This window comes from Neophocaena asiaeorientalis, unplaced genomic scaffold, assembly GCF_003031525.2.
Source record: "Neophocaena asiaeorientalis asiaeorientalis breed wild unplaced genomic scaffold, Neophocaena_asiaeorientalis_V1.1 scaffold197, whole genome shotgun sequence".
NCBI lineage: Eukaryota > Metazoa > Chordata > Mammalia > Artiodactyla > Phocoenidae > Neophocaena > Neophocaena asiaeorientalis.
This window is the reverse complement of record NW_020174703.1, coordinates 6,462,834-6,490,299: the sequence shown is the minus strand read 5'-3', so window position 1 is coordinate 6,490,299 and position 27,466 is coordinate 6,462,834. Positions and strand designations below refer to the sequence as shown.

At 41.0% G+C, this 27,466-nt stretch overlaps 1 protein-coding gene across 5 annotated transcripts in view; it reads left to right on the top strand.

Annotated features, from left to right (window-relative positions):
* Positions 1–19,284, top strand: part of IMPG2 (interphotoreceptor matrix proteoglycan 2) — a 70,943-nt gene extending 51,659 nt beyond the window's left edge. Inside the window, exons 12-19 of one of the 5 annotated variants that reach the window (XM_024759192.1) lie at positions 4,694–4,997; positions 6,122–7,425; positions 8,039–8,258; positions 13,340–13,550; positions 14,841–15,029; positions 16,394–16,592; positions 17,083–17,162; positions 18,961–19,284. In XM_024759192.1, the coding sequence (XP_024614960.1) occupies positions 4,694–4,997; positions 6,122–7,425; positions 8,039–8,258; positions 13,340–13,550; positions 14,841–15,029; positions 16,394–16,592; positions 17,083–17,162; positions 18,961–18,973 (2,520 nt within the window). In that variant the 3' untranslated portion in view covers positions 18,974–19,284. Of the gene's footprint in view, positions 1–4,693; positions 4,998–6,121; positions 7,426–8,038; positions 8,259–13,339; positions 13,551–14,840; positions 15,030–16,390; positions 16,593–17,082; positions 17,167–18,960 lie in introns of those variants that run through there. The other 4 variants (XM_024759191.1, XM_024759190.1, XM_024759194.1 and 1 more) reach the window with 4 other exon arrangements.
* The last annotated feature ends 8,182 nt before the right edge of the window (positions 19,285–27,466 follow it).

Below are 27,466 nucleotides of genomic sequence, written 5' to 3'. Positions count from 1 at the left end.
TTTCTTTTCTTCTACTAACTTTGTGTTTTGTTTGTTCTTAATTTTTTAGTTTTGTTTTTTTTTTTTTTTTTTTTTTTTTTGCGGTATGTGGGCCTCTCACTGTTGTGGCCTCTCCCATTGCAGAGCGCAGGCTCAGCGGCCATGGCTCACAGGCCCAGCCGCTCCACGGCATATGGGATCTTCACGGACGGGGGCAGGAACCCGTGTCCCCTGCATCAGCAGGCGGACTCTCAACCACTGCACCACCAGGGAAGCCCTGTATGCCTTCTCTTGATCCTGCAGTGCACCAGGCTAAGTACTGACAGCTTTCCTAAAGGAAGTGCAAAAGCTTAACTTTGTCGTCTCTCCTTGGCCTATAGATAGATTCAGGCTGGCTTTTTGGGCCTGCTCGCTAGCTGTCTGCCAAAGTTCGCTCTCCCTGCCATGGGGAGTGCACACGAGGAGCTGGCCGTGGGGTGGAGGAGGTGCCTGTGGGGGTGAGGTGCCCATGGGCCGGTTGAGGGGGATCCATGGGCAAGGTGTCTTGGCAGCTTGTGGTCAGGCCTCCTGGTGGAGTCAGTCATGTAGTTAGTAGGATCTGCATCCCTGTGATATGTTCAGAGTCCTGGCCGCTGTTCTTTCAGCCACTTCCCATCCCCTGGTCGTGCAGCTTACAACTCAGTTCTCTGGATAGAGTGAGAGAGAAACAGACCTCTTTAGCAAGGTCCTGCACAGCTGGGGAGGCCAGAGACTCACTCACATGTTCTCACTTTCCGCTGTGCAGAAATCATGTACAGAGAGGGTTTCTCTTGGCCCTGAGCTGTGCTGCCTTGGGGGAGGGATGAGGTGGGTAAAGGGAAACTGTTCCTCTTACACTCGCCAATGTGTCTAAAGTTGGACTTTTTTGCTCAAGTGGTGTGTTTGGAGCTTCTCTGTTGGACTCCTGGACTTCCACAAAGGCTCTGTCATTCATGGGTGACTGTCTAAGTCATTGTTCTCCAGGGGCTCCCAGACTGCGTCCAAGAGGGGCTGGAGCCAGTTCACGGGCCACCTCAGGGTCCACAGCCAGGACTGAGGTCTGTATGCTTCTTACCCTGTGCATGGGTGGGCTAGACTCCTTCTGGGTCCCTTGGTGTATGATGCTGGATCCCACAGCTCCCACAAAGGCACTTTTGTCCATGGAGGATGCCAAATTGTTACTGTTGAAGGGGGAATACGAGTGGGGGATGTCTTACTCAGCTGCCATCACTCTGGCCCATTCTTGAGGACCCAGAAAGTTTTAGACCCTCTAGTCAGAAACGTAAGGCAACTTTGTGTGTCTGCTTGGTGCTGGGTTATATAGGAGCACTGTGTACGCAGGTCAGTGATTGCAAGCTGCCTTCACTACATAGAGTTATATAAGGTTAAGTTCATTCCTTGTGATGATGTACTCTTAAAATATTAAAATTTGCTAGAAAAATGCCAGAAGTCTTTCCCCTGATTAGATCATCTTTTTGGCCTTACTCATGAATCAAGTCTTGATATCCTCATGTTCACTTCTGACGAGAGAATTCCCAAGAGGTAATTTCTTATCCTGAAATGGTTCTTTTATTATTATTATTTTTTAACCTTTTGCAGTTACATCCAGTCTTTTGAGGATGGTCTTCCTCTTTCTTTGACATATATCTTGCCTTTCTTTACTTTCTCTATATTTTTCATTTCATCAGACTCTGGTCACAGACTCCAGTCTAATGCTCAGATGTGTCTTCCTCTATTCCATTTTTTGACCAAAGTCACACTGGCAAAAATATTCACTAGTATTGCGCCATCCACTTTTCATCACTTCCCTCTTAACTTTCTAGATTCTTTATTTCTAATCAAATTTAGCAGAATGATACCATTTTTGGTTCACGTTGTTGTTATTTTAATTGATTCTCATTCTTCCTTTTCTGGCTATTTGTATTTCATTACAAATTATGTAATCATCTTTTGACAGAAGTGATTCAAACTTTTATGGATTTTAGAAATACATTGCACTACAAAACATGGCACGGCCAGGGTTTCAATAGTAACAGAACCACCTGTTCTGTTAAGGGGTTAAGGGAGTGAAAAAAGGATCTTGAAGTATGCTGAGACTAATAACAGTGAGAAGCCATTCCCATCCATTGGATTGTAGGGCAAGGGGAGGAAATGCAATTACCAGAGCCCAGTGAGAGCTGAAGTTGCAATTGTAGAGGGACGCAGCTACGTCTGCAGTATTGAGGCTTGGAGGGAACTGGGAAGAAATACCGAAACCTCTCACTCTTCCTGTCCTTTGATCTTCTGCTTCTAAAAGTGTAAACTCAGAAGACAGCTGGTAAGGGAGCAGGGTGATGAAATTATCAGGGAAGAGAAGGAGCTAGGGTGGTAGCAGATGAAAATAGCCAGCAGGATGGCCCACTTAAAATAGGACCTAATTAAAAGAGCATGAACAAGGTAGGAAGTGTTGGTGTCACTGAGTTCCACAAAAGAAAATTAGTTACTTGACTTAGTGCTTTTAGTTTAGAAATAGTAGATGAAACTGAGAGTATCTCCATATATATGCAGTGGCCTACTATGCATTTGTCACTAGAAGAGGGGATAAATTGGGTCATACTCAGTGATTTCTTGCCTCATGTTCCCTCCCTTGTGACTAGGAGAGTGTGCTGTCTAAGGCTTCCTCACATGGACCCTTGATGGAGAGACAAGGGGAAGTGTGTAGGCAAAGCATACAAGACTAATTAGGTCATGACATTGGGTTGAGTCCCTCCGTAGGCTAGTAGGTTGTTTAGTTCCTGGCCATGGACTGAAGTGTAGGTAGCCACCTTAAAATTGTGTGCTTTTGTTTAAAAATCACATTAGGCTTGAGAGTATATGCCAGTGAAAATTCACTACCCTTGGCAGGAATCTCCTGGAAGAGTGGGGAGAGGATTCTATTCAGAGTTTCTTAGTTTTCATGGGCTTCATTTTGTTTATAGCTCTTCCATGAATTCTAGCCTTCAGGCAGGTTTATGCTTGTGGAAAATTTCTTAAAGGTTCCAGTTGATGAGAAATATAATGATTTAACAACTAAAGAAGTATTTTAGAAACCCAGGCTGGAATAATACAACCAACACATGATCAAGCTGCATCCTCTACTGAGGAGCTTTTAAAAGTACCATGTCTAGGTCCTGCCCTCAGACCAGTTAAGTTAGAATCTCTGAGGTGTGGGGTGTGGGCATTGGTGTCTTTAAAAAGCTTACATGTGATTTTTTAAAAAAATTTATTTACTTTTTTTTTTTTTGGCTGCGTTGGGTCTTCGTTGCTGTACGCGGACTACTCTTCATTGCGGTGCGTGGGCTCTCATTGTAGTGGCTTCTTTTTTTTTTTTTTTGCAGTATGCGGGCCTCTCACTGTTGTGGCCTCTCCCATTGCGGAGCACAGGCTCCGGATGCGCAGGCTTAGCAGCCCTGGCTCACGGGCCCAGCCGCTCCGCGGCATGTGGGATCTTCCCAGACCAGGGCACGAACCCCTGTCCCCTGCATCGGCAGGTGGACTCTCAACCACTGCACCACCAGGGAAGCCCGGTGGCTTCTCTTGTTGCAGAGCACAGGCTCTAGGTGCGTGGGCTTCAGTAGTTGCAGCATGTGGGCTCAGTAGTTGTGGCTCACGGGGTATAGAGCACAGGCTCAGTAGTTGTGGCCCACGGGCTTCGTTGCTCCGTGGCATGTGGGATCTTCCTGGACCAGGGCTCAAACCTGTGTCCCCTACATTGGCAGGTGGGTTCTTAGCCACTGCACCACCAGGGAAGTCCTTGCATGTGATTTTAATGCTATTTAGAGTAGAGAATGATTGATCTTTTCTATTTTCCTTTTTCAGTTTTTATCTAGGAAATATTTTGTGAATTCCTTCTATGCATATGACACTTTTTACTTTTTGTTATTCAGCATAGATTGGAATATATAAACTCCTATCCAGTGTTATGGCTGTTTTACCTATTAACATCATTAAACTTTTTTACGTGGACTAACCTTCACAGGATTAAATAATTAGTATGTTCAGTGGTTGTATTTCTGTCTACTTTTCTATTCCTGAAGCTAAACTTTAAGATACAATTAGTACTACATTAGTAAAAAGTCACTGGAAAGAGAAAATTGTATTTTGTAAGTGTGATACCAATTCACAGATGTTCCTATTTGCTCAAGGTAAGAGACCACATTTTGATGTGTTGCAATTTCTTATCAAAATAAGAGACCTTAATTTAATACTTTTCAGAATGATGAATAAAATTACTGATTGTTCTTTCTGCTGTGGGCAATGTGCTTAGGTCTTTGACAACAAATTACAGATATTAGTAACATCTATGTATTTAAAGTATTTAAGCTAATAAGACAGAGGGAAAGGAACCATCTAAAGCAAGGCAAACAATATTTTCTCTCACAAACTCACTTTGTTTGGGATCTTTTAAATATATTATCTCATCTATTCCCACTTTCCAGGTGAGATTCAAGCGATACATGATTTTTCTATAGATTTTCCAACTAATAAGTGGTTGAATTAGGATTTAATTATGGATCTGTTTGATTCTAGAGCCCATACTCCCCTTCCCTCCCCCAATATTACATTGCCTTTTTGTCCCTAGAAAATCCAGGAATGTAGATAGATAGATGGTATTTGAAATTATTTTTATGTGTTTCTTTTATCTATGATATGATTTAGCCTCTTTTTGCCCCTCCAGGATAATACCCCTCAAGCTGAATGGCCCTCAGCAGATGAATTCACCATGAGCAGTATTTCACCACTTGATTTCAGCTCTGGTCCTCCTTCAGCCACTGGCAGGGAACTCTGGTCAGAAAGCCCTTTGGGTGATTTAGTGTCTGCACCCAAATTAGCCTTTCCCTCGAAGGTGAGCCTCAGTTCTTCCCCAGAGGTTTTAGAGGTTAGCAGCTTGACTCTTCATTCTGTCACCCCAGCAGTGCTTCAGACTGGCTTGCCTGTGGCTTCTGAAGAAAGGACTTCTGGGTCTCACTCATTAGAAGATGGTAAGGAATTCTTATGACTTTTTGTACTTCTTTATTGTATCAGATGACAAAGGTTTTGAAGAGAGTGAGAGACTAGTGTTAGGAGAAAAGCATGGCAGCATTCGTTAGGAGGAAATGTCTTGGGAAAGTTGTGTGAGAAGGGGAACAATCGGCTTTAATTGGTTGGAAGGGAGCGTCCAAATAGGTAAATAATTAGAAATGAACTTGTGGGCTGGGATGGGATCACCTAATAGATATTTTGAAGGTCCTGTTAAAGAATTTATAATTTAATTATATTACTATTTAAGAACTACTCTACTTACTTGAATATTTGAGTGGTAAACAAACAGCCTCAAAGAAGATTATTCCAGTATCTTTTAATAGGATTAATTGGGGGCCAGTAGAAATTTTTAGCTTGCATCAGGCTTGAGAAGGGGAAAACCTGAACTAGGGCAGCTACAGCAGAGATTAAGAAATGAAAGTCAAGTAGCTGATTTAGCTGTTGTGGGATGTGACTCAGGGATGGAGTATATGTGAAAGAGGAAGATGAACAAAGATATAAGTAATGAGTCTAGGATTTTGAACATTGGGTGAACCTGAAGGCTGATGGATAATAAACATAACAAGGGGGAGTTCCCTGGTGGTCTAGTGGTTATGACTCAGCACTTTCACTGCTGTGGCCCGGGTTCAATCCCTGGTCGAGGAACTGAGATCCCACAAGCTGCATGGCGTGGCCAAAAATAAAATAAATAAAATAAACATAACAAGGAGATGGAAATTCCTTGGGAATTTTCCTAGGGAATTTTCTTCCTAAGTTTTTACTAGATTCACTCTTTGTTGTCAGTATGGCTACCAGCAGTTCTTTATTTTCAGGGAGTAAAAGAAATCACGTGTTTGAAGATGAATTTTTTTCAGTACCTGATGTCTTGTTATCCTCAGTTAAGGGGGTTATAATCATGAGTGACTGTACCATATCACAAAAACATAATCTTACCTTATTGTTGTTTGCTGGATTTGGCAAAGTAAAAGTCAGCAACCGTCTGTCGTAATCTAATGGGGAAAAATGGGTAGCTGGTTTTATTAGGAGGGCTGGGAATATATTTTGGCATCTATGTAGATTAATTAATGGTAAACTCTATTTTTAGGATTAACTAAAGTTAAAGGGTCAGAAGATTTTCTTTCTGTTGATCCACTGCCTTCAAGCCCATTTAGTCGTCCTATGCCAAAAGAAATAATACCATCCATGGAAGACTCTGGGGTGTCTTTGACATCCTCACCATATCCGGTCTCCTCTGTCACATTCGATATTCTTGCTAAAGAAGTAACTACACCTTTTGGCATGGACTCTTTGGCCTCCAAAGTCAAAGGCCAATTAGAAGTGAGCACTTGGATGCCAGACACATCTATGGAGAAAGAGTTCATATTTGAGAGTGGTTTAGGTTCAGGGTCTGGGCAAAAGGTAGGTCTGATTACTTGGCCACGGAGCAAGACTTCATTAGAGAAGAGCACTGAACCATTTTCCAAGTCATGGCTTGAAGCTGAGGATTCAGAGGACTTACTTTTGCCAACTGAGGATATAGATGAGAAACTAGATATAGATGACAGAATAGATTCCATAGATCAAAGTACTGAGCATTCAAAATATGGGCATTTTGATAGATCCAGAGACTTTGCAGAGGATCAGACCCTTGGTGGACCTACTGTGTCCATCTTTGCAGAGACCACAACTCAGTCTGCATCTCCAGTTCTATCCAAGCACACATCAGAAGTACCTGACATTGACTATTATTCAGTTACCAAATCACCTCCTCTACTGACATCTGCAGCAATCTCTGCTTCTACTGATAAACCAATTCAAGAAGAACCCTTTCTAAAGGAGGATATGGAACAAACTACAGAGTCATCCAACCGTGAATGGTTTGACAGCAAGATTTCAGTAGTGAAGCCAGATGTGCAACCTTTGTGGACCATATTGCCAGAATCAGATGTAGTTTGGGTAAGAACTTCTTCCCTAGAGAAACTGTCCAGAGACACATTGGCAAGTACACCACAGAGTACTGACAAGCTCTGGCTGAAAGCTTCCATGACACAGTCTACCAAATTGCCTTCAACCACAAGTTCCACCCTGCTGGAAGATGAAGTCATTATGGGTGTACAGGATATTTCATTAGAACTGGACCAGATAGGCACAGATTACTATCATCCTGAGCTAATCCCAGAGGAAAATGGCAAGGTTGGTGGTTATGTGGAAATGTCCACAAGTATTCACTCCACAGAGATGGCTATTGTGGCTCAGCCAACAAAAAGTGAAGACTTGAGTCATACCCAAGCCGCAGGAGCCTTGGTGGTTTTCTTCAGCCTCAGAGTGACGAACATGATGTTTTCAGAAGATCTGTTTAATAAAAACTCTTTGGAGTATAAAGCCCTGGAGCAAAGATTCTTAGAACTGGTAAGCATAAGAAGTGAAATACAGGCATTAGTGAATAATCGTGTATGAACCACCCCTCTTTCCCCCCAGAGCATAAGATCTGAGCCAAGGAAAGTGTGGTCTGCTATGGATTTTCATTTCCTATCATCTACAAATACTGTAATGGCCTAGGGTTCATAGGAAAATAATGAGACAGGTGGTTACAAGAAACGGAAAACACAAAATGGTATGAGCCACACTTGGATATTGTATTCTTGGATATTGTAACTTAGATACTGGATATTGTATTATATAATTTCTGGGACTGATACAAGTTTAAGATTTATATTCACATTTTATTGTGAGACCAGTGCTTTGTGGGTACCTGTAATGCCTTCACTGTCACGATCCTTTAGTGAAACAGAATAAACTCTCTGATGTCTAAAACTGTCTGTGAGTTCCATGGGATTCCTAAATAACACTGAAACCTCATGACTCGCAAATATTCACAATTCATACTTTTGTTGATGAACAGTTTAAATAACGTAAATAGAATACAATTTGGAAAAGTGGAGGGGTTCATCTTTGTTTTCAGTATGTATTGAACAAAATGCAAAACTTTGTCAATAAACTGACCAATTTTTGTGTATTGTAGCTGGTTCCCTATCTCCAGTCAAATCTCACTGGGTTCCAGAATTTAGAAATCCTGAACTTCAGAAATGGCAGTATTGTGGTGAACAGCCGAATGAAGTTCGCCAAGTCTGTCCCTCCTAATGTCACCAATACTGTATACGTGATTCTGGAAGACTTTTGCACCACTGCTTACCAAACCATGAACTTGGCTATTGATAAATACTCCCTCGATGTGGAATCAGGTAATGATATTAAACACTATGGTGGTTTCTTAGTTGAACCTAGTTATTATTCTTGTGTATTTTCTTCTACACTGAGTCAAGATGAATTTAATACTTATAGGTAAAAGAGTACTATGTCTGACAAATTTTCCACGTCTTGATAATTAGTAAAATATCTCTTCCAAGGATGTCAATATCATTCTCTTTTCAAAAGGATTGTCCACACTTGTCTTTACATGCTTACCTCCCATTTCCTTTTCTACCTGCTGTATCTGGCTCTCTATTTTACTTATCCATGGATCTGTTCTTATTACATCTCTATGCTGCCAAGCCCAATAGCTTTGGCCTTTCTTGCCTTCTATGTTATTTTCCTACGTTGTTTTATCAATTTCCATTATTGTAAGCCTAATATAAATGTCAGTAACTCTCCACATTTCTATATGCAGATCAGACTTATCTTCTGAGCTCCAGAATCAATATGTAACTATGTACTTGATTATCTCAACTTGGATATATACTATGTATATCAAGCTTAGACTAAGCCCTTAGGCTAAGACTGAGCCCTTGTTTTCCACATCTGCGTACCTTCCAACTAAATTTACCTCTCTCAGCTTTACTATCTTGATAAATGGAAGCTGTATCCACTCAGCTACTGAAGCCAGAAACCCGGAAAGTCATTCTGATATCTCAGTTTCCATCACCCCTAACTTTCAGTCACTCACAAACTGACATTGATTCTGAATTCTAAATATATCTCAAATCTATGTGTTTTTCTCTGTCTTCATTTCCCCTACTTTAGGCCAAGCCATCATCATCTCTCATTTGGACCAGTTTCTCCACTACCTCTCTTTTTCCCTCACTCCCATACCTTCCCATTCATTCTCCAGACAGTAGCCAGGGTGCTCTTTCTAAATAATCAGATTATTTCACTTTTCTGCTTGAAATACTTTCAATGGCTGCCTGGTTCAGTAGCCACAGGCCTGGTCCCTATCTTCTTCCCCAGTATCGTCCAATGAAACTAACTTCTTTTCTCACTATGTTCTAGTCAAACTAGCTCGTTTTGGGTTCCTTAGATTTCCAAAACTTATCTTAACTTGAAGCCTGAAGCCTTTTGCACATACTGTCTTCTTTGCCTGAATCTCTTTCCCCTCTTGGCTGACTTCTGCTTACCCTTTATGCCTCAGTTCAAATGTCTCTTCCTCAGGACTTTCACTGATTCACCCATAATCTAGGTTGGTTCTTTTCCCTCTGTAGAGTTTATAACTATTGTAATCATGGGTAACTTATGCACATACTTGCTAAATAGCTGTTTTGCCCAGTTGAACTATCCACAAGGACTGAGACTTTATTTTATTAACCACTTGGTAGCCAAAACCTCGCACAGTGTCTTGCATGTAGAATGTACTCAAAAATACTGTGAATGAGTGAAATGAACCATTGTTTTTATTCGGAAGACTTGGATGCAGAGGGTACTGCTGGATCCTCAAACCTTTGTTCTTTTTTACCTTCTGTATACCGGAGGACAGTGGTTTTGAGTAGGAGTAAGGTGGAATGTCTGGGTTTGTATTTCTCCAGTGCTTTTCACTCTCAGACTGGTTTGGAAGGCAGCCCTATTCTTAACCGGGAAAGAAGGAAACATTCTTTCCTTTGAAATCCTTGAAGGACCGTTTTCACTGAAAGTGAGGAAAATGATTTAGCTAATCCCCCTATAGCCAAATCTTTTGCCACTTGAGTTCTTTAAGGACATTTGCACATTCTTTGCCATGTGGTTGTAGTGGAGGAAGCAATTAATTATAATTTGGGAGGCCTGGTTTCTTGCCTCTGCTCTGGCATTTATCATTTGTGTGATCCTAGATGAGCTGTTTTATCTCTGAGCCTTACTCCCTCATACAGCAAATGGGGATAATGTTACCTGGCCTGTGTATTTCATGGGGCTATTCTAAGGATTAAACAAATAGCATGTATAAAAACATTTGACTAGCCATACAAATGCAAGCAGTGATGATTATAAAACTTTTGCAAAAGCCTACCCACTTCTTTTTTTTTTTTGTGGTACGCAGGCCTCTCACTGTTGTGGCCTCTCCCGTTGCGGAGCATAGGCTCCAGACGTGCAGGCCCAGCGGCCCTGGCTCACAGGCCCAGCCGCTCCGCAGCACATGGGATCTTCCCAGACCGAGGCACGAACCCGTGTCCCCTGCATCGGCAGGCGGACTCTCAACCACTGCGCCACCAGGGAAGCCCTACCCACTTCTTTTTAAAGGGAAGTACATAAATAAGTGCATTTACCTCAGTTTTGTATGTAACTCACATGTCAGCTCTATGCCAAATCATCCAGGTTTATAGGGTCACCTTGTTCCTTAATATTCAAATGAATTTGCATTAGTCTCTCCCGTGTGTAGTGTAAAACCTGCATCCATGGTCCTCAACCCCTAATATCTCTAGGAATTATCAGGGAACTTAACTGTCTCTTAATCATCTCCAGCTCTGATTTCCTTCTGCTGAATTTCCAATCTCACATTTGTCTTGACCCTTGTGGTTGTTCTTTATGTTAATCCAACACAGATCATGGTCCCATGTTTTTACTTTCCCAAAGTACCTCTAACACAAGGCAGTTGATTCCATCAGATATTTGTTGATGATATGAGGGTGATGGAGGAATTTTTATTGTAGCACAGGAGATTACTGTTAGGTGTAAATATCCAAAAATTTCTCAGCCACCCTTTCAAGGGTGTCTTTTAATGGACAATTTGTTCTCCAGGACTAAGTCAGCTACCGTGTTACTCTGGCCACTCTGGCTGTATTTCCAGACCTTCTTCACATTTCCTCTACTCTCATTCTCCGGGACCCATCAATCCTTCTCTTAGCCTGTCCCTGGAAAACCAGAGTGTAATTCATTCTACAGTTTAGATCCCTGTCTCCCATCCCAAGATTAGCTCCAAGTCTACCTTTGTTTTCCCATAAAGTCATTAAAGTACTCTTCCAAACAAAGAGCTATCTATTCTGGGCCTCCACCTTTAACCTGCACAAAAGACTAAAAATCAACTTTAAAACTCCAGTCTTTTACTCACATGATTAAAATATTGGTCTTGGTCTCTCTCCTTGATCTGGGATCAAAAGGGAGCAACATGTATCTTTTTCCTCTTATGGATTCTGTTTTTCCTTTCCCTAGACACTCACCCACACCCATGGAATGGTCACAAAGTTTTAGAATTTTTAAATAGAATTTTCCTATTTCTTGTATATTTTTAGTTAAAAGCCTTCAGATTAAACTATTATTTTATCTGAAGGTTGGCTAAAGATAAGACTGACTTGTCTCTTGCTTAATTTGTTTTAACATGTAGTGTCTTAGAAATTCTTGAATTTCCATCAACAAAGGGGGACTGTGCAATAGCATCCTTCCCACCCCCTATATACACTTCTGTACCTCACTGCTAGGCCAGGAGTAGATTATTTTCTGATTGAAAAGTCACAGAATGAATACCAGGGTAAGGATGTGAAGACTTAGGAAATACACAGTCGAATCCTGCTGTGTAGTTCCCTTGTAGAAACTGCCATCTGTCAGCACATTCGTGTGCTCTTCTTGTTATATGAGCATCTTATTATTGGTCTCCTGTATTAGTTTCCTAGGGCGGCTGTAACAAAGGACCACAAACTGGGTGGCTTCTAACAACAGAAATTTATTCTCTCATAGTTCTGGAGGCTAGAAATCCAAATCACCGTGTTGGCAGAGCCGTGTTCCCGCTGAAAGCTCTAGGAAAGAATCCTATCTTGCCTCTTCCTAGCTTCTGGTGTTCACCAGCAATCCCTGACACTCCTTGGCTTATAGATGCATCACTCCAATCTCTGCTTCTGTCTTTATATGGCCTTCTTCACTGTGTGTCTGTGTCTCTGTGTCCAAATTTCCCTCTTCTTATAAGGACACTAGGTATTGGACTAGCAGTAACCTAATCCCGTATGACCTCATCTAAACTTGATTACATTTACAAAGACCCTATATCCGAATAAAGTCATATTCTGATGTTCTGGGTGGACATGAATTTTGGGAGGATACTATTCAACCCAGCATCTCTCCCCATTCCTACATAGGGCTAAGAAAGATCAGCCGCAGAGATCCTACAAACTCCAAGGCCACAGATTCGTGCAAAATGTCTTTAATTTTCACAGTAGCAAGGAAATCATTGACTCTGAGAGCAATATTAATTTATCTGGAAACTGAGAGACTATGCTCTTTGTTTTTTAACCTCCCCTTTGTCTTCTGGCTAATTCTTATGCTTTTTCATACAGATGAGTTTATGGGTCATTTACAGTTATTTCCTCTATTTGTGGTATCTTTGTCACCATTTGCAATTAAGAGATTGTCACTGACCAGTGAAGAACATACAGTGGAACCATGGTAGGATGGAAGGCCCATCCATGGTCAATGTCTTTTATCATTTTTGACTGGTTTGTGTGTCCTAATTAATTTTTTAAAATGTCACTTTCTCTCATCCCATCAATGAAAAATGAAATTACTGAAGCTAAAATACTGTTGGGAATGGCCTGAGGAGGTGCAGGGCTGATCTGTTTTTCTGACATTAGCTTTCGCTAATCTCCAGTGTTCTTAGGCTGCTCTTATTGGGTTATACGCATCCCTGAGGCTTCCACCAGTTCTTCTCTGGACACTGTCTCTCCATCCATGTTCTTGGTGGGCTGGGCTGGGGGTGGGGCACGTAGCATCATGTGCAGCGTGGAGGAGGATGACAGAAGGATAAGGTTGGTGGAAATAAACGGTACATGAAAACTGTTTAATTTAGATCTACAATTACATGGATTTTAAAGCTTCTACATGCTTCCTACGTAAAACAGGTAGAGGCTCACCCAGGTCATTGGGTTTTATGGTTTGGCTCTGAGTTTCAGAGAAATTTGACAAAAGCTCATCAATCAAGGATGAATCAGAAATTTTTTGTGGTGTGGATGGTGGTGTTGTATTTCAGTGATTCAGGAAGGGGATTGGATTTTCACGGTACTTTGGATGGGGGAGCTGTAGTGGAGGGGTTTCATGTACCCCAATTCCTGTGTTTTGCCTTTCCTTGTATCGTTTTCTGGTTTGCTTGATGTTTTAGGTGATCAAGCCAACCCTTGCAAGTTTCAAGCATGCAATGAATTTTCCGAGTGTTTGGTCAACCCCTGGAGTGGAGAAGCAGAGTGCAGGTGCTACCCTGGGTACCTGAGTGTGGAAGAGCTGCCCTGTCAGAGTCTCTGTGACCTACAGCCCGACTTCTGCTTGAATGATGGAAAGTGTGACATCATGCCTGGGCATGGGGCCATTTGTAGGTATGCTGTAGTTAGAGATTTTGGCTTCACAAGATTAGAGATATTTCCTCTGAAGCAAAGGGATCTGCGCCTATGATGTTAGGATGATCACAGCAATATTTATTATAGAAGTTATATCTAGGAAATAGATGGGTGCCATCGAGTCCTCCTGTGAGGACTGAGTCAGTTCATAGGCCTGAATTATACCCAGTTCAGTGGGTTATTTTATCTCATGCTCTTAGGGAGCTGTAAGAAAAACATTGCCTAGTGTCTTACGGAGAGTACTTAGAGTAGTTGGGGATTTTTGTGTTATGGTTCTTAGTGGTAATAACAAGGCAATTGGTGATCAAATTAGGTTTAGGCATATGATCGAGACTTTACACTGTATCTGAAACAGAGGAGTTTTATTGTTCTATTTGAATTATGTTCTTAACAGCTTTGGGCTGCTCTTGGTCCTACTGAATATTCAAAAATAAAGAAAAGCAAGTATTTAAAATTGTGACAAATATATTTTAAGTATCTAAGATCTATTTTTTAAAGGTAGAACCAAAGAAAATGCAACAGGCAAATGAGCAGATTCAGGTAGCCTTCCCTGGTCACTCCCCTTAAAAAGAGCAGAGCAAATCAACCTCCCAACCACATCCAACCAAAGTCACATGGTGTGAAAGGAGAGAATGCTGAGAATAAGCCAGGGAAACATCAATAAGAGGACAATTTGTGAATTTCAAAAAGGGCAAATGTTGGCATAGATGCCAAAAACAGAAGAAATAGTTGGAAGTGACTCACACTTTTCTATGTGTAAAGTTTAGCTAGAAAACTAAGAGGAAAAATAGTCTCTTGATTTCCAGAGAAATGAATATGATTTTGAAAAGCAGTGATTGCTGTTCTGGGAACTGAAGATATTTTTGCACAAGTGGGTGGCCTTGTGGTTTGGAGGATCTCTGCAGTGTGATGGAAGGACGTGAGGAGTCTAGGGACCTGGGTTCTAGACCAGCTCTGTTGCTGACTAATTGTGTGATCCAACACCAGTCGTTTTCCTTCCCAGGCCTGTTTTTCATTATCCATAAACAAGGAAGTTGACTTTCTTTAAGTCTAGTCAGTCTTTTATTCAGTCTTTACAAGTAGTCATTGAGGACCTCCTGGGTCTGTGCCAGGTCTCATGCATAGCCTTAAATCTTACCATTTAACTGAAGCTTCATGTGGTCAGCATTTATTTCTCTACCTGTTCTCAGTCCCACTGTAGGTTCTGCTGTTACTTGTTACTTTCAGCAGAGTGATTCCATTTTGGGGCTTGGTCACTTCTCGTTCCAGGTGCCGGGTGGGCGAGAACTGGTGGTATCGAGGTGAGCACTGTGAGGAGTTTGTGTCCGAGCCCTTGGTGATAGGCATCACCATCGCCTCCATGGTTGGACTTGTCCTCATTTCTTCTGCTTTCGTCTTCTTCCTCATCAGGACTCTTCAAGCTCAATATGTTAGGAGAGAAAGAGAGAGACCCTTCAGGTAAGTAAGGACAATTGCTCTCTGATGGACTAAAATATTCCTTTTATTCATTCATTTTGTACTTCCTGTGTGCCAAATACTGGAAAGGATCAGCGTGGAGGGGAGAGGGCTACAAAGTTGAATAAAGACAGGGTCCCTGTCCTCAAAGTGTGTCAGGTTGGAAACAAACATAAGCAGCAGTTTGAACAAGCTGCTAGGGTGTCTAGATGAAGAATGAATTTGTTTTGCCTAGGGGAGGACATCTTGGAAGTTGTAATGATGGCTATGGTATTTAGCTGGACCAGAGACTAGATGTTTGCTGCAGGGGGTGCGTGGGAAACGTTCTAGCTAGTTGCATGAACATCAGCACAGTCAGGGAGGCATGCATGAATCTCACTGCACACTGAAGGTCACGGTGGGGGAGGGGTTGGAAGGGTGATAGAGATGAGGGGAGGCCCTATGTGAGGACCAGATCTGTTAGTTCCTTCCCCTTTGGCTCATTCCAGTGGTAATTAGCCAGACTTTAAATCTAGATAAGAATCTGACAAGAAATGGAATCTGGTTCTCTTTTCAGTTGAGCATAGCTTCATTAACCAAGGAAATAAAACTGGTTCTACTTGCTAGACTAAGCGATCCAAGGACCTTTTGAGTTGTAATATCATCACAATCCCGGGCTGTACTTTGCTTCTGTGCTTCCAGGTCTGCTTCGGGTCTGGGTTACCTCCCCTCATCCTCTGGCTTAGGCCCAGGAGACACCTCTCCTAGGTTCCTAGAGCACCCAGGACATAATTCCATATTGTTCTTATACTTTTTATTGGGTCTGATTTTGCATTAGACCGCAGTCTCATTCTGGAGAGATTCCAACAATTCTTTGTATCATCAGCATCTAGAATATTCCTAGGCATATAATCAATGCTCAGCACATATTTGTAGACCCGAATTGAATTTAATTGAAGCCCATTCTCCCCTGTATTTCTATTTCTAGTAGATTCTTTGTGTGGTTACACACTGATTTTGATTTATCTACTCTGGGAATTATGGAGCTGTATTCATTTAATGAAATACTATTGGCAGACATATTTCCCCGTCAGCATTTATTGGGTGCCAGGCACTGTGGGGCAAATAAAGATGAAGGAGACATGGAACAGTTCCACAGGCACTTACCAGATAGTTAAGGAGATAATAATGATAACACGTGGTAAATAATTTTTGAGATTGATCTGGATATTTTTCACAGTCACCTCTCCTCGTCCCCCATTTGTATCCAGTTAGCCTCTTTTTCTTCCTCAACAGAAATCTTGCTCCAGGTTAATAGTCTTCCAAGTAGTTGAGCATCCAACGAAGAACCTGATTCAATCATACTTTTCTTTTTGTGGCTCCAGCAGGCAGCCTGACAGCCTCTCGTCTGTGGAAAGAGCTGTAAAGCACAACCCCGTGTTTGAAAGTCACGGGGCTGATCTCGAGCAGTACGAAGGACCTTACCCTCAGCGGCCCTTCTACAGCTCCACAGGCAGAGAGATGATTGCTGGTCTGAGCAGGGAAGAAATCAGACAAATGTATGAGAACAGTGAGCTTTCCAGAGAGGTAGGAAACTTGCTTTTTCTGTTGCTGCCCTGCTGTGTGTGTGTGTGTGTGTGTGTGTGTGTGTGTGTGTGTGTGTGTGTGTGTGTGTGTGTGTGTGTGTTTTCATGTGTGTACAGTAGGTTGCAAGAAAGGTTGAAAATTATTTCATGATTCGTTTTTTACCTCATGCTATCTTTGAGTCGATGTGATATGTAGAGGGTATACAATTCTGCGCTGTCCTTATTTCCCACCCAGTGGGTCCTTTATCATTAATAGCAAATGCTCTCTCCCTCCACCCCCCACTCCTTAGAAATATATGTCTGGGTTATTCAGAGCAGTTCATGTAGTAGCCACACCTTCCATTTTTCTGAAAAGGCCATTGTTTTCTATAGCTCTCCCCTGGATAGTTCAGAAAGCCACAATCTCTTATAAAAATTAAACCTCTTTTTAAAAAAGCTGTTAAAGTTTTTCTAATGCAATGTAGAAAAACTTTCTTCTTCTTTTTTTAAAGGAAATTCAAGAAAGAATGAGAATTTTGGAACTGTATGCCAGGGATCCTGAGTTTGCAGCTTTTGTGAGAGAACATCAAATGTAAGCGTTAAGTTTGCCTTAGAGTTAGTGCCACAAGCATGAATACTTAATTCCTGTCCCTGTGACATGGGTTTTGTTGGTAACCAATGTTTGTTGAGTTCTTTTCAGTTAATACACATCCACACAGATTACCTCATTTATTCCTCCTAATGCCTTTATAAGTTGAATGTTTCTTATTTAAGTTTTATGAATGAGGAAAGGAAACCTCAAAAAGATGGAGGGACTTACTCAAGATCACGATGACAGCAAATGTTCTGGCCTAGAGCTCCCTGGCTCTGTCATATTTTCTTATTAATATAGATGTCACCCATTTGAGTAGCTGTAAATCCTCACATATTTTAACATATACTTCCTTTTCCATCTCTGTAGATACTTTTAAGTATGCTTTGAATGAGACAAATCTCATTAAAGTGTGTCTCTTGCTTTTATTAAGTTCATCTTTTCTTTTTTTTAAAAAAAAATTGGGGGCTATAGTTTTACAATGTTGTGTTAGTTTCTACTGTACAGCGAAGTGAAGTAGAGTTCCCTGTGCTATACAGCAGGTTCATTTTACTTTTCAAGCTACCTTTTTCCATTACTTTTTTTAGCATGCATTTTGGGCAAGTGTCTAGTTTTTTTCCCCTTGTTCCTCAGGATCCATAACCAGACTTAGGTTACAAAAATACAATAATCTTGTAAAGAGAACATTTATAGATGTTACTTGAGTGTAGTGGGTGGGATTATAATTTGGCTTTGATATTTGGTCCTACAGCTGCCCTCACAAAGGTGCTTCCTCATGGATGGGTCTCACCCAGGCCAGATGATGGCACCAGGTTTTTAGAAGAGAAAAACCAGAGCAATTCATGCCTGCTTGTAGCAGAAATTGATAAAGGGTCAGGATAACACATGTGGTTCTGATTGGAGCCTCTGCCCCTTTGTTCCAAATCCCCTTTCTCTGATAGGCAGCCCCTCATGCATGGTTCCTCTGATAGGAAGGGACAAATTGACATCAAAGGAAACTAAAGAAGACGCTTTTCTAATTCCATTTGCATGGTAGAGACTCCTTTAAACATCTGACTTAGCCCATGGGAGTTGCTGCCAACCTTGCTTGAATGCTATCAGAGCAATATTACTGGGACTCTGCCTTTTAGACCAGGATACATGCTTATCTCTGCATCTCTAGCCAGCAGATGGCCTATGGCTCCACTTCCGTGGTATCCAATAGAAAGAACATGACTGATGTTTTTTATCTTTCCTAAGCCCCTCAGAGCCATCTGCGTTCCATGAATTACAAATGCATCTCATCTAGGCTAAGAAATCCAAAGAAAGGATCCAGGAGAGCCTAATTAGGGACAGACAGATGGACTACATGTTTTACTTTCTTCTGGTAAACTGTTTGGCATTAAAATTATTTAAAAATTCATGTAACGAAGATTTAAACAAGAAGATCCAGTGAAACAAAAGAATGTTCACACAGACACTATAAGGGGGTTGTTCACAGTGGGAAGATGGCATTGAAAAAATGTTAGGTGCATAATCCATACAACATTTTCAGTTTTCACATAGTCTGGAGTTTTCATCTACCAGTAGCTCAAGAAAATATTAATGGACTTGATTTAGGATTCAGTAAAAGTATTACATAGTCTCTGTAGATTGGATTCTTTTTTTTTTAACTTAGCAAAGCACAGGACAGCTTTCCTGCAAAGAAAGAAGGTATTGGTGATTTTAGGACTATAGCTTGATGATATATTACAACAAAAGTGCATTTCAGTACATTCTGGATTTTTTCCAATTAATTGCTCTGTTTTTTTCATGGCAGGGAAGAGCTTTAACCAAAACTCCTATTTTGCAACTGATTAGAAGCCTAGAGAAGATGGAGATCACTCATTACCTACGTCATATAATTAACTTGGGTTTGGAACTCTGTTGGAAGAAGCGTTTTCTATCAAAAAAATTAAATTTGGGACACAAATATTTTTTTCTAGTTTAAAATTTTAGAATATAGTAAGAGATGTGATGGTTTTTATACCCACAAAGACCAAAAGCTGTACTTAAAGGGAATCAAAACTGTATGGGGCTTCCCTGGTGGCACAGTGATTAAGAATCCACCTGTCAATGCAGGGGACATGGATTCGAGTCCTGGTCCAGGAAGATCCCACATGCTGCGGAGCAATGAAGCCCGTACACAACAACTACTGAGCCTGCTCTCTAGACCCCGCAAGCCACAACTACTGAGCCCATGTGCCACAACTACTGAAGCCTGTGCGCCTAGAGCCCATGCTCCACAACAAGAGAAGCCACCGCAATGAGAAGCCCGCGCACCGCAATGAAGAGTAGCCCCCATTCGCCGCAACTGAAGAAAGCCTATGCACAGCAACAAAGACCCAATGAAGCCATAAATAAATAAATAAATAAATAAATAAATAAATAAATAAATAAATATGTTTTAAGGGTATTTGTTCACATTTATGTGCCCTAAAGTCCCATTTACTTTACATAATAAAACAAGTGCAGGTTTTACATGATTTTATTCCCACCTCTTCTTTTTTTTTTTTCTGCAGTATCTGGTCATTATGGCTTGGCTGCTCCCCTCCCCCTGCCTTTTACCACATAGTAAATTTTAATATAGTTGAACGACACTGACTTAATATTACTTCTGACAAAAAGATGTAAATTGCATAAATATTCTTTGTAGGCTCTCAAACCATGTTGGCTCAAATAGGATACCTGATTTAGTTATTTACTTGCATGCTTGTTTTATAAGTTTGCCTTCTTCCATTTCATGAGTTTTAGGCAGCTTTGTGTCATTTCCATGTTTTCAATAATGGCTACTTTGACATCTATCAGCCCGTGAGTTGAATTTTCATTTTGAAATGGGAAAAGAAGGTAACATATTTACTCCATAAGAAAACTGCTGATTTAGGAGAATAACTTATCTTTATTAAATTGAGCTATTTTAGCCAAGAAAAATATGGGTCTTTTTTTTTTTCTCTTAAGATGTTTGTAACAATTCCCAGTAGGATGGGTGGGGCCAGGCTTTCAGATTTACAATCCAGCTGCAGTGAGTTATGCATCCTAGCTCATTCTATTCCCAAGTGTGCAATGAATACAGAAAAACGGTGTGAAGGTCCCAATCCTAAAATCAGTTGCATTGTGTTCCACAGACGATCCTGGCTGGAGGTGGGAAGGTGGGAGGGTACTAGAAAGTAATTGAAGTAACGAATCTACCTAGAAATTTCCTTGAGTCATGCATTTTGTAAAACCTTATACTATCCCTATGAGTTAACAAGATACAGGTTAAATCACTCCCCTCGGGGTAATAAGACACAAGTTAGAACACACAATTTGTAGCTACAGCCAGGTTTAAATGATTCCTTATCCTGACTTTTTTTCCTTCACATATATAATTGCTTCTTTAGTGATTAAGGGAATAAATAGGAAAAATGTAACCATGATATCAGAGAATAAAGGTATAATTATTTATGTATTCAGACTGTGTGATGATTCTAAAGTGACCATAATATATGTTCAATGTGGAGTATGGATAATGAAGGATTTTTCTTTTTCGTCTTGTTTATAATGACACTGTACATAAAGTATGGGTCAGATAAGCTCATGTTACTGTACTGTTTGCTTGAAATGCTCTAGTCTTAATACTAGCTAATTAGAAATAAAAATTTAACAGTCTTTATGTATATGAAAGGTCTTTTTCTCATGTATATAACTGTGCCATTTTCATTATTAATAAACTCTTTCAAGAATTTCCCTACATTCTTTTTGTCAGTTAGAATAAAACACTGTAGATTGTAGCAGTAGTTCAGTTGTAATTACCACTCAAAGATACACCTACCCAATGTGAGCATGGTGTGGGAAAGATCATCATTCTTTGATTAACCTTTGTGTAGTGAGGATCTTGGAGAATTGGAGACAAACCCAGAGCCCGATTGTTGCCCCCAATTTTGTTGATAGTTAATAATGCTGAGTTATTATTTGGCCTCGCTTGAACTTTAGTCTTTTAAAGTCTTAGAAACTTTCATTTTTTCCTCATTTGCTTAAGGCAGGGGTGGAAGGAAAGCTGGATGGAGTTGATTAAAGAAAGATTAGGGGTGAGTAGCTAGCACCAGCTGTCTTGTAACAAGAGATGGAATTGGTGCCCTGTCTTAAAAGAGAACAAGAAGACATAAACGTGGTATAACAGCAGTATGATGCAAGTTTGCATGGGAAGGTCAGCTACCACTTACTTAAACATCAGCATCAGAAACCTCAACTTTATGGGTTTTTTTCCCCTACGTTTGCATGTTGTTTTGCTGGGAAGAGGCCGTGAGGAAGTCCTAAATGAGTCTTAGGAAAGAGGATGGTCTTGATTTGACTCTAAAGACTGTATTAAAAAAACACAAAGTTGGAGAAATGTGTCCAATAAATGCCTATTGATAGATTAATTAGTGACCTAATTTTAGAAGAAACAGTGAGTAATAACCCTGTTTTTAATAAGTCTGGTCGGGACAAGCCTGAGTTACTCTTAGGTCATGTGTTCACCACGCTGGTCCACTTTCTAGGTTCTTTGGAATGTATGTCTCTTCTGAGCTAGTCCTTGATGGACTGTGTCCCATGACGTTTAAGTTATCCTCTCACCAAAACACACACATATCTTGTGTTCCACTTTTTTTGTCTGTACAAATGAATCCATGCTAATATAATAATCAATATTAAGGAATCATGCTTTTCCAAGTAATATGAATATTGTATGTAGGATTTCTGGGAGTAATTTATTATTCCAAATGAATAACTCTGTCAGTATTGGACTCACCATGGCAGGTTTGGGGAAGAATCTGCATATTTTAAGCAGGTGGGCCTTTGAAGAAACCTCCAAAAACCCCCCCTGTATTTTATGCCTTTTTCTGTACCATTTATATGCTTCCACTCCACTATTCACCAAGGCTGTGTTGTAATTTTTTATTTATGTCATTGACCTCCCACTAAACTGAATTCTTTGATGTTGTGGCCATATCTTGCTCATTTACTATTCACGAAACCAAAGAGTGCTTGATGCAGAGTTGTTCTACAATATTTATTCAATTAGCTTGAGATAATGGGTCATATGTGTTTAATGACTAGCAAGCAGATTAGGTGCAACTATGAGGGGTTTACAAACCATTTTTAAATAAGTAGTTTATAGAGATTTAAAAAGAACCCTAGGCTAGAGAGGGGGAAGATGGCGGAAGAGAAAGACGCGGAGATCACCTTCCTCCCCACAGATACATCAGAAATACATCTACACGTGGAACAACTCCTACAGAACACCTACTGAATGCTGGCAGAAGACCTCAGACCTCCCAAAAGGCAAGAAACTCCCCACGGACCTGGGTAGGGCAAAAGAAAAAACAGACCAAAGAATAGGGAGGGGACCTGCACCAGCAGGAGGGAGCTGTGAAGGAGGAAAGGTTTCCACACACTAGAAGCCCCTTCGCGGGCGGAGACTGCGGGTGGCAGAGGGGGAAAGCTTCGGAGCCGCGGAGGAGAGCACAGCAACAGGGGTGCGGAAGGCAAAGCGGAGAGATTCCCGCACAGAGGATCCGTGCCGACCGGCACTCGCCAGCCCGAGAGGCTTGTCTGCTCACCTGCCGGGGTGGGCGGGGCTGGGAGCTGAGGCTCGGGCGTCGGTCGGATCGCAGGGAGAGGACTGGCGGCGTGAACACAGCCTGAAGCGGTTAGTGCACCACGGCTAGCTGGGAGGGAGTCCGGGGGAAAAAGTCTGGACCTGCTGAAGAGGCAAGAGCCTTTTTCTTCCCTCTTTGTTTCCTGGTGCGCGAGGAGAGGGGATTAAGAGCGCCGCTTAAAGGAGCTCCAGAGACGCGTGTGAGCCGCGGCTAACAGCGCTAAACCTCAGAGACGGGCATGAGACGCTAAGGCTGCTGCTGCCGCCACCAAGAAGCCTGTGTGCGAGCACAGGTCACTATCCACACCTCCCCTCCCAGGAGCCTGTGCAGCCCGCCACTGCCAGGGTCCCGGGATCCAGGGACAACTTCCCCGGGAGAACGCAGGGCGCGGCTCAGGCTGGTGCAACGTCATGCTGGCCTCTGCTGCCGCAGGCTCGCCCCGCATTCCATGCCCCTCCCTTCCCCCCGGGCCTGAGTGAGCCAGAGCCTCCGAATCAGCGGCTCCTTTAACCACTTCCTGTCTGAGCAAAGAACAGACGCCCTCAGGCGACCTACACGCAGAGGCGGGGCCAAATACAAAGCTGAATCCCTGGAGCTGTGCGAGCAAAGAAGAGAAAGGGAAATTTCTCCCAGCAGCCTCAGGAGCAGCGGATTAAATCTCCACAATCAACTTGATGTACCCTGCATCTGTGGAATATCTGAATAGACAACGAATCATCCCATATTGAGGAGGTGGACTGTGAGAGCAAGGTATATTATTTTTTCCCCTTTTCCTCTTTTGGTGAGTGTGTATGTGTATGCTTCTGTGTGAGATTTTGTCTGTATAGCTTTGCTTTCACCATTTGTCCTAGGGTTCTGTCCGTCCATTTTTTTTTAACTTAAAAAAATTTTTTTAATAATTATTTTTTATTTTAATAAATTTATTTTATTTTATCTTACTTTATTTTATCCTCTTTCTTTCTTACTTTCTTTCTACTTTTCCTCACTTTTATTCTGAGCCGTGTGGATGAAAGGCTCTTGGGGTTGCAGCCTGGAGTCAGTGCTGTGCCTCTGGTGGGAGAGCCAAGTTCAGGACACTGGTCCACAAGAGACCTCCCAGCTCCACGTTTGCAAGAAACAGTTAACAAGGACCTAGAAGAACTAAAGATGAAGCAAGCAATGAAGAACAACACAATAAATGAAATTACAAATACTCCAGGAGGGATCAATAGCAGAATAACTGAGGCAGAAGAACGGATAAGTGACCTGTTTTTGATGGAGAAATTAAAACCTTCAGAGACAAGCAAAAGCTGAGGGAGTTCACCACCCCCAAACCAGCTTTACAACCAATGCTTAAGGATCTTCTCTAGGCAAGGAACACAAGAGAGTGAAAAGACCTACAATAGCAAACCCAAAACAATTAACAAAATGGGAATAGAAACATATATATCAATAATTACCTTAAATGTAAATGGATTAAATGTTTGCTCAGAAACTATCAAACTCTTAGAGGAAAACATAGGCAGAACACTCTATGACATAAATCACAGCAAGATCCTTTTTGACCCTCCTCCTAGAGAAATGGAAATAAAAACAAAAATAAATGGGACCTAATGAAACTTCAAAGCTTTTGCACAGCAAAGGAAACCATAAACAAGACGAAAAGACAACCCTCAGAATGGGAGAAAATATTTGCAAATGAAGCAACTGACAAAGGATTAATCTCCAAAATTTATAAGCAGCTCATGCAGCTCATGCAGCTCAATAACAAAAAGCAAACAACCCAATTCAAAAATGGGCAGAAGAACTAAATAGACATTTCTCCAAAGAAGATATACACACTGCCAACAAACAGATGAACGAATACTAAACATCATTAATCATTAGAGAAATGCAAATCAAAGCTACGATGAGATATCATCTCACACCAGTCAGAATGGCCATCATCAAAAAATCTAGAAACAATAGATGCTGGAGAGGGTGTGGAGGAAAGGGAACACTCTTGCACTGCTGTTGGGAGTGTGAATTGGTATAGCCTCTATGGAGAACAGTATGGAGGTTCCTTAAAAGACTACAAATAGAGCTACTATATGACCCAGCAATACCACTACTGGGCATACACGCTGAGAAAACCATAATTCAAAAAGAGTCATGTACCAAAATGTTCATTGCAGCTCTACTTACAATAGCCAGGAGATGGAGACAACCTAAGTGTTCATCGGATGAATGGATAAAGAAGCTGTGGCACATACATACAATGGAATATTACTCAGCCATAAAAAGAAACGAAATTGAGCTATTTGTAATGAGGTGGATAGACATAGAGTCTGTCATAGAGAGTGAAGTAAGTCAGAAAGAGAAAGAGAAATACCGTATGCTGACACATATATATGGAATTTAAGGAAAAAAATGTCATGAAGAACCTAGGGGTAAGACAGGAATAAGGACACAGACCTACTAGAGAATGGACTTGAGGATATGGGGAGGGGGAAGGGGAAGCTGTGACAAAGTGAGAGAGTGGCATGGAGATATACACGCTACCAAAGGTGAAATAGATAGCTAGTGGGAAGCAGCCGCATAGCACAGGGAGATCAGTTCGGTGCTTTGTGACCACCTATAGGGGTGGGATAGGGAGGGTTGGAGGGAGGGAGACGCAAGAGGGAAGAGATATGGGAACATATGTATATATAAAACTGATTCACTTTGTTATAAAGCAGAAACTAACACACCATTGTAAAGCAATTATCCTCCTATAAAGATGTAAAAAAATAAAATAAAATAAAATAAAAAGAACCCTAAATGTTTCAAGAGATCAGATTCATACATTTATATCAATCTATTCTCATTGAGTAATTCGCATCTCATAAAGTAGTAAGCGTTTTACAAAATCCTATCAGAATGTATGTACTGCTACATTGAGATGTAATAAACTGTCTGTATTTCTTAACCACAGACTCAAGGAGGAAAGCAGGATGAAGAGGTGGAATAGTGTGTGGAATGGTGCTGGATGGTAGAGAAAGCTTCAGGTGCTATGGCTGGCTGAGGAGCGAAGACTGGGGAGCTTGTGGAGACAGGTGGGTTTGTGGAAACAAATTCAACTCTACTTTCTTTTGGAGTGGGGAGTATGACACATATAGAAGGCGTCGTTTAATCTTAAAAAACAGGTTTTTTTAAAAAAGTAATTTTATTCCTTTTTTATTTCTTTGTTGTGCAGGGCAGAATAAAATAAAGGCATGAGGGAGCAGGGCACAGATGAAGGTGTGACTCAGTTCTTCCCATTTTTTTGAAAAAACACAACCAGGGGGAAGGATGAGTAGTTGATTAAACCTGTCAGTTTTATTTAAGTTCTAGTAATAATGTTTTGTGAGAGTTAGAAATGATGCACTTTCAAAATTGACCTTCTTCATCCTGTACATAGCAGCAACCAATGTTGGTATTACCTCTCAGTTTCCCAACGTTTACCATGAGGGGAAGATTGCTTGTCTTCCTATTTAAGTAACTTAATCCCAGCAGAGTGGCTGGTATCCCTGTGCCCCAAAGGAAAGGCCCTGAAAAGAGAAGGCATCACGCCAGGTTCCTCCAGGATGAAGGTTCCATCCTTCCCTTTCTGTGATGTAGGTGCTTGGAAGCATCTATGTGGCTCCATGCTCCTAGGGGATGGGTATTAGTTTTGCTCAGTGTCACATAATTGTCAAATACTCAATGAGGGTGGTATTGCTGCTACTATGAAACCATCAAAAGTTTATGTGATAGCAAAACAAATGTAAAATATCTTCTTTCCTGTAATGAATGAGGGAAACTCATTTTTGATTCAGATTTTAAATTGCTATTGCTTGGAAGGTACAGAAAAATGAAATAGATTAGAAATATTTCAAAGTTTCAGGAAAAACTAAATTGTATTGATCTAAAAACAGATACTGGTTTAATTTCTAATTGCTTTTTAGTGATAATTGGTCAAGGTGACCCTCTCCCTGCCTTTTTTATTTTGCTATGGACACGTTTTTAAAGTTTTTATACAGAAAGCTTTTGTGAAATGTTTCTTTTTCTTAAAGAATCTGTGGTTTCTGGTGTCTTAGTACTGTATGAGAGAAGGTTGATGATCTAAATTAAAGAATAGTTCCTTACCTTTTCTTTTTTAATACTATTTGGATTTGGAATGCCACAGATAAAATGAGCATTCTACCATTCTACCATTTAGTAGACAATTCTACCATTTAGTGACAATTTCATTTTAGATGAATAATCAATCAGTAGTTCATGTTGCAGTTACTACCGGGAAAATGGATTTAATGGCCTGTTTCCAGGGCACGTGATACTCTTGAAAGTATACAGATAAGGAGACTGTTGGGTTGGAATTGCCCCTTTAAAATGCTGCCTGTTTCTTTTAAAAATGTAAATGTAAGTATAACTTATTTCTAGAGAAATTTATTTTCCTTATGAAGTGCTCTCCATGACAGTAGTGGAATGATCTCTCTTCCTCATAAAAGAAAGTTCAAAAACACATGTTGAGGATTGGAAATACCTTCTTGAGCCAGGGAAGATTTTTTTCCATTGATCCACTTTTTCTTATTTTACTTTCATATTTGCCCGTGATGTTTCAGGATCAGAATTTAACTTGGAATTGCGAAGCTGCAAGCTTAAATGGACTTTCCATTAATGAACAGGTTTAGACATTATTCTATTTTGAGA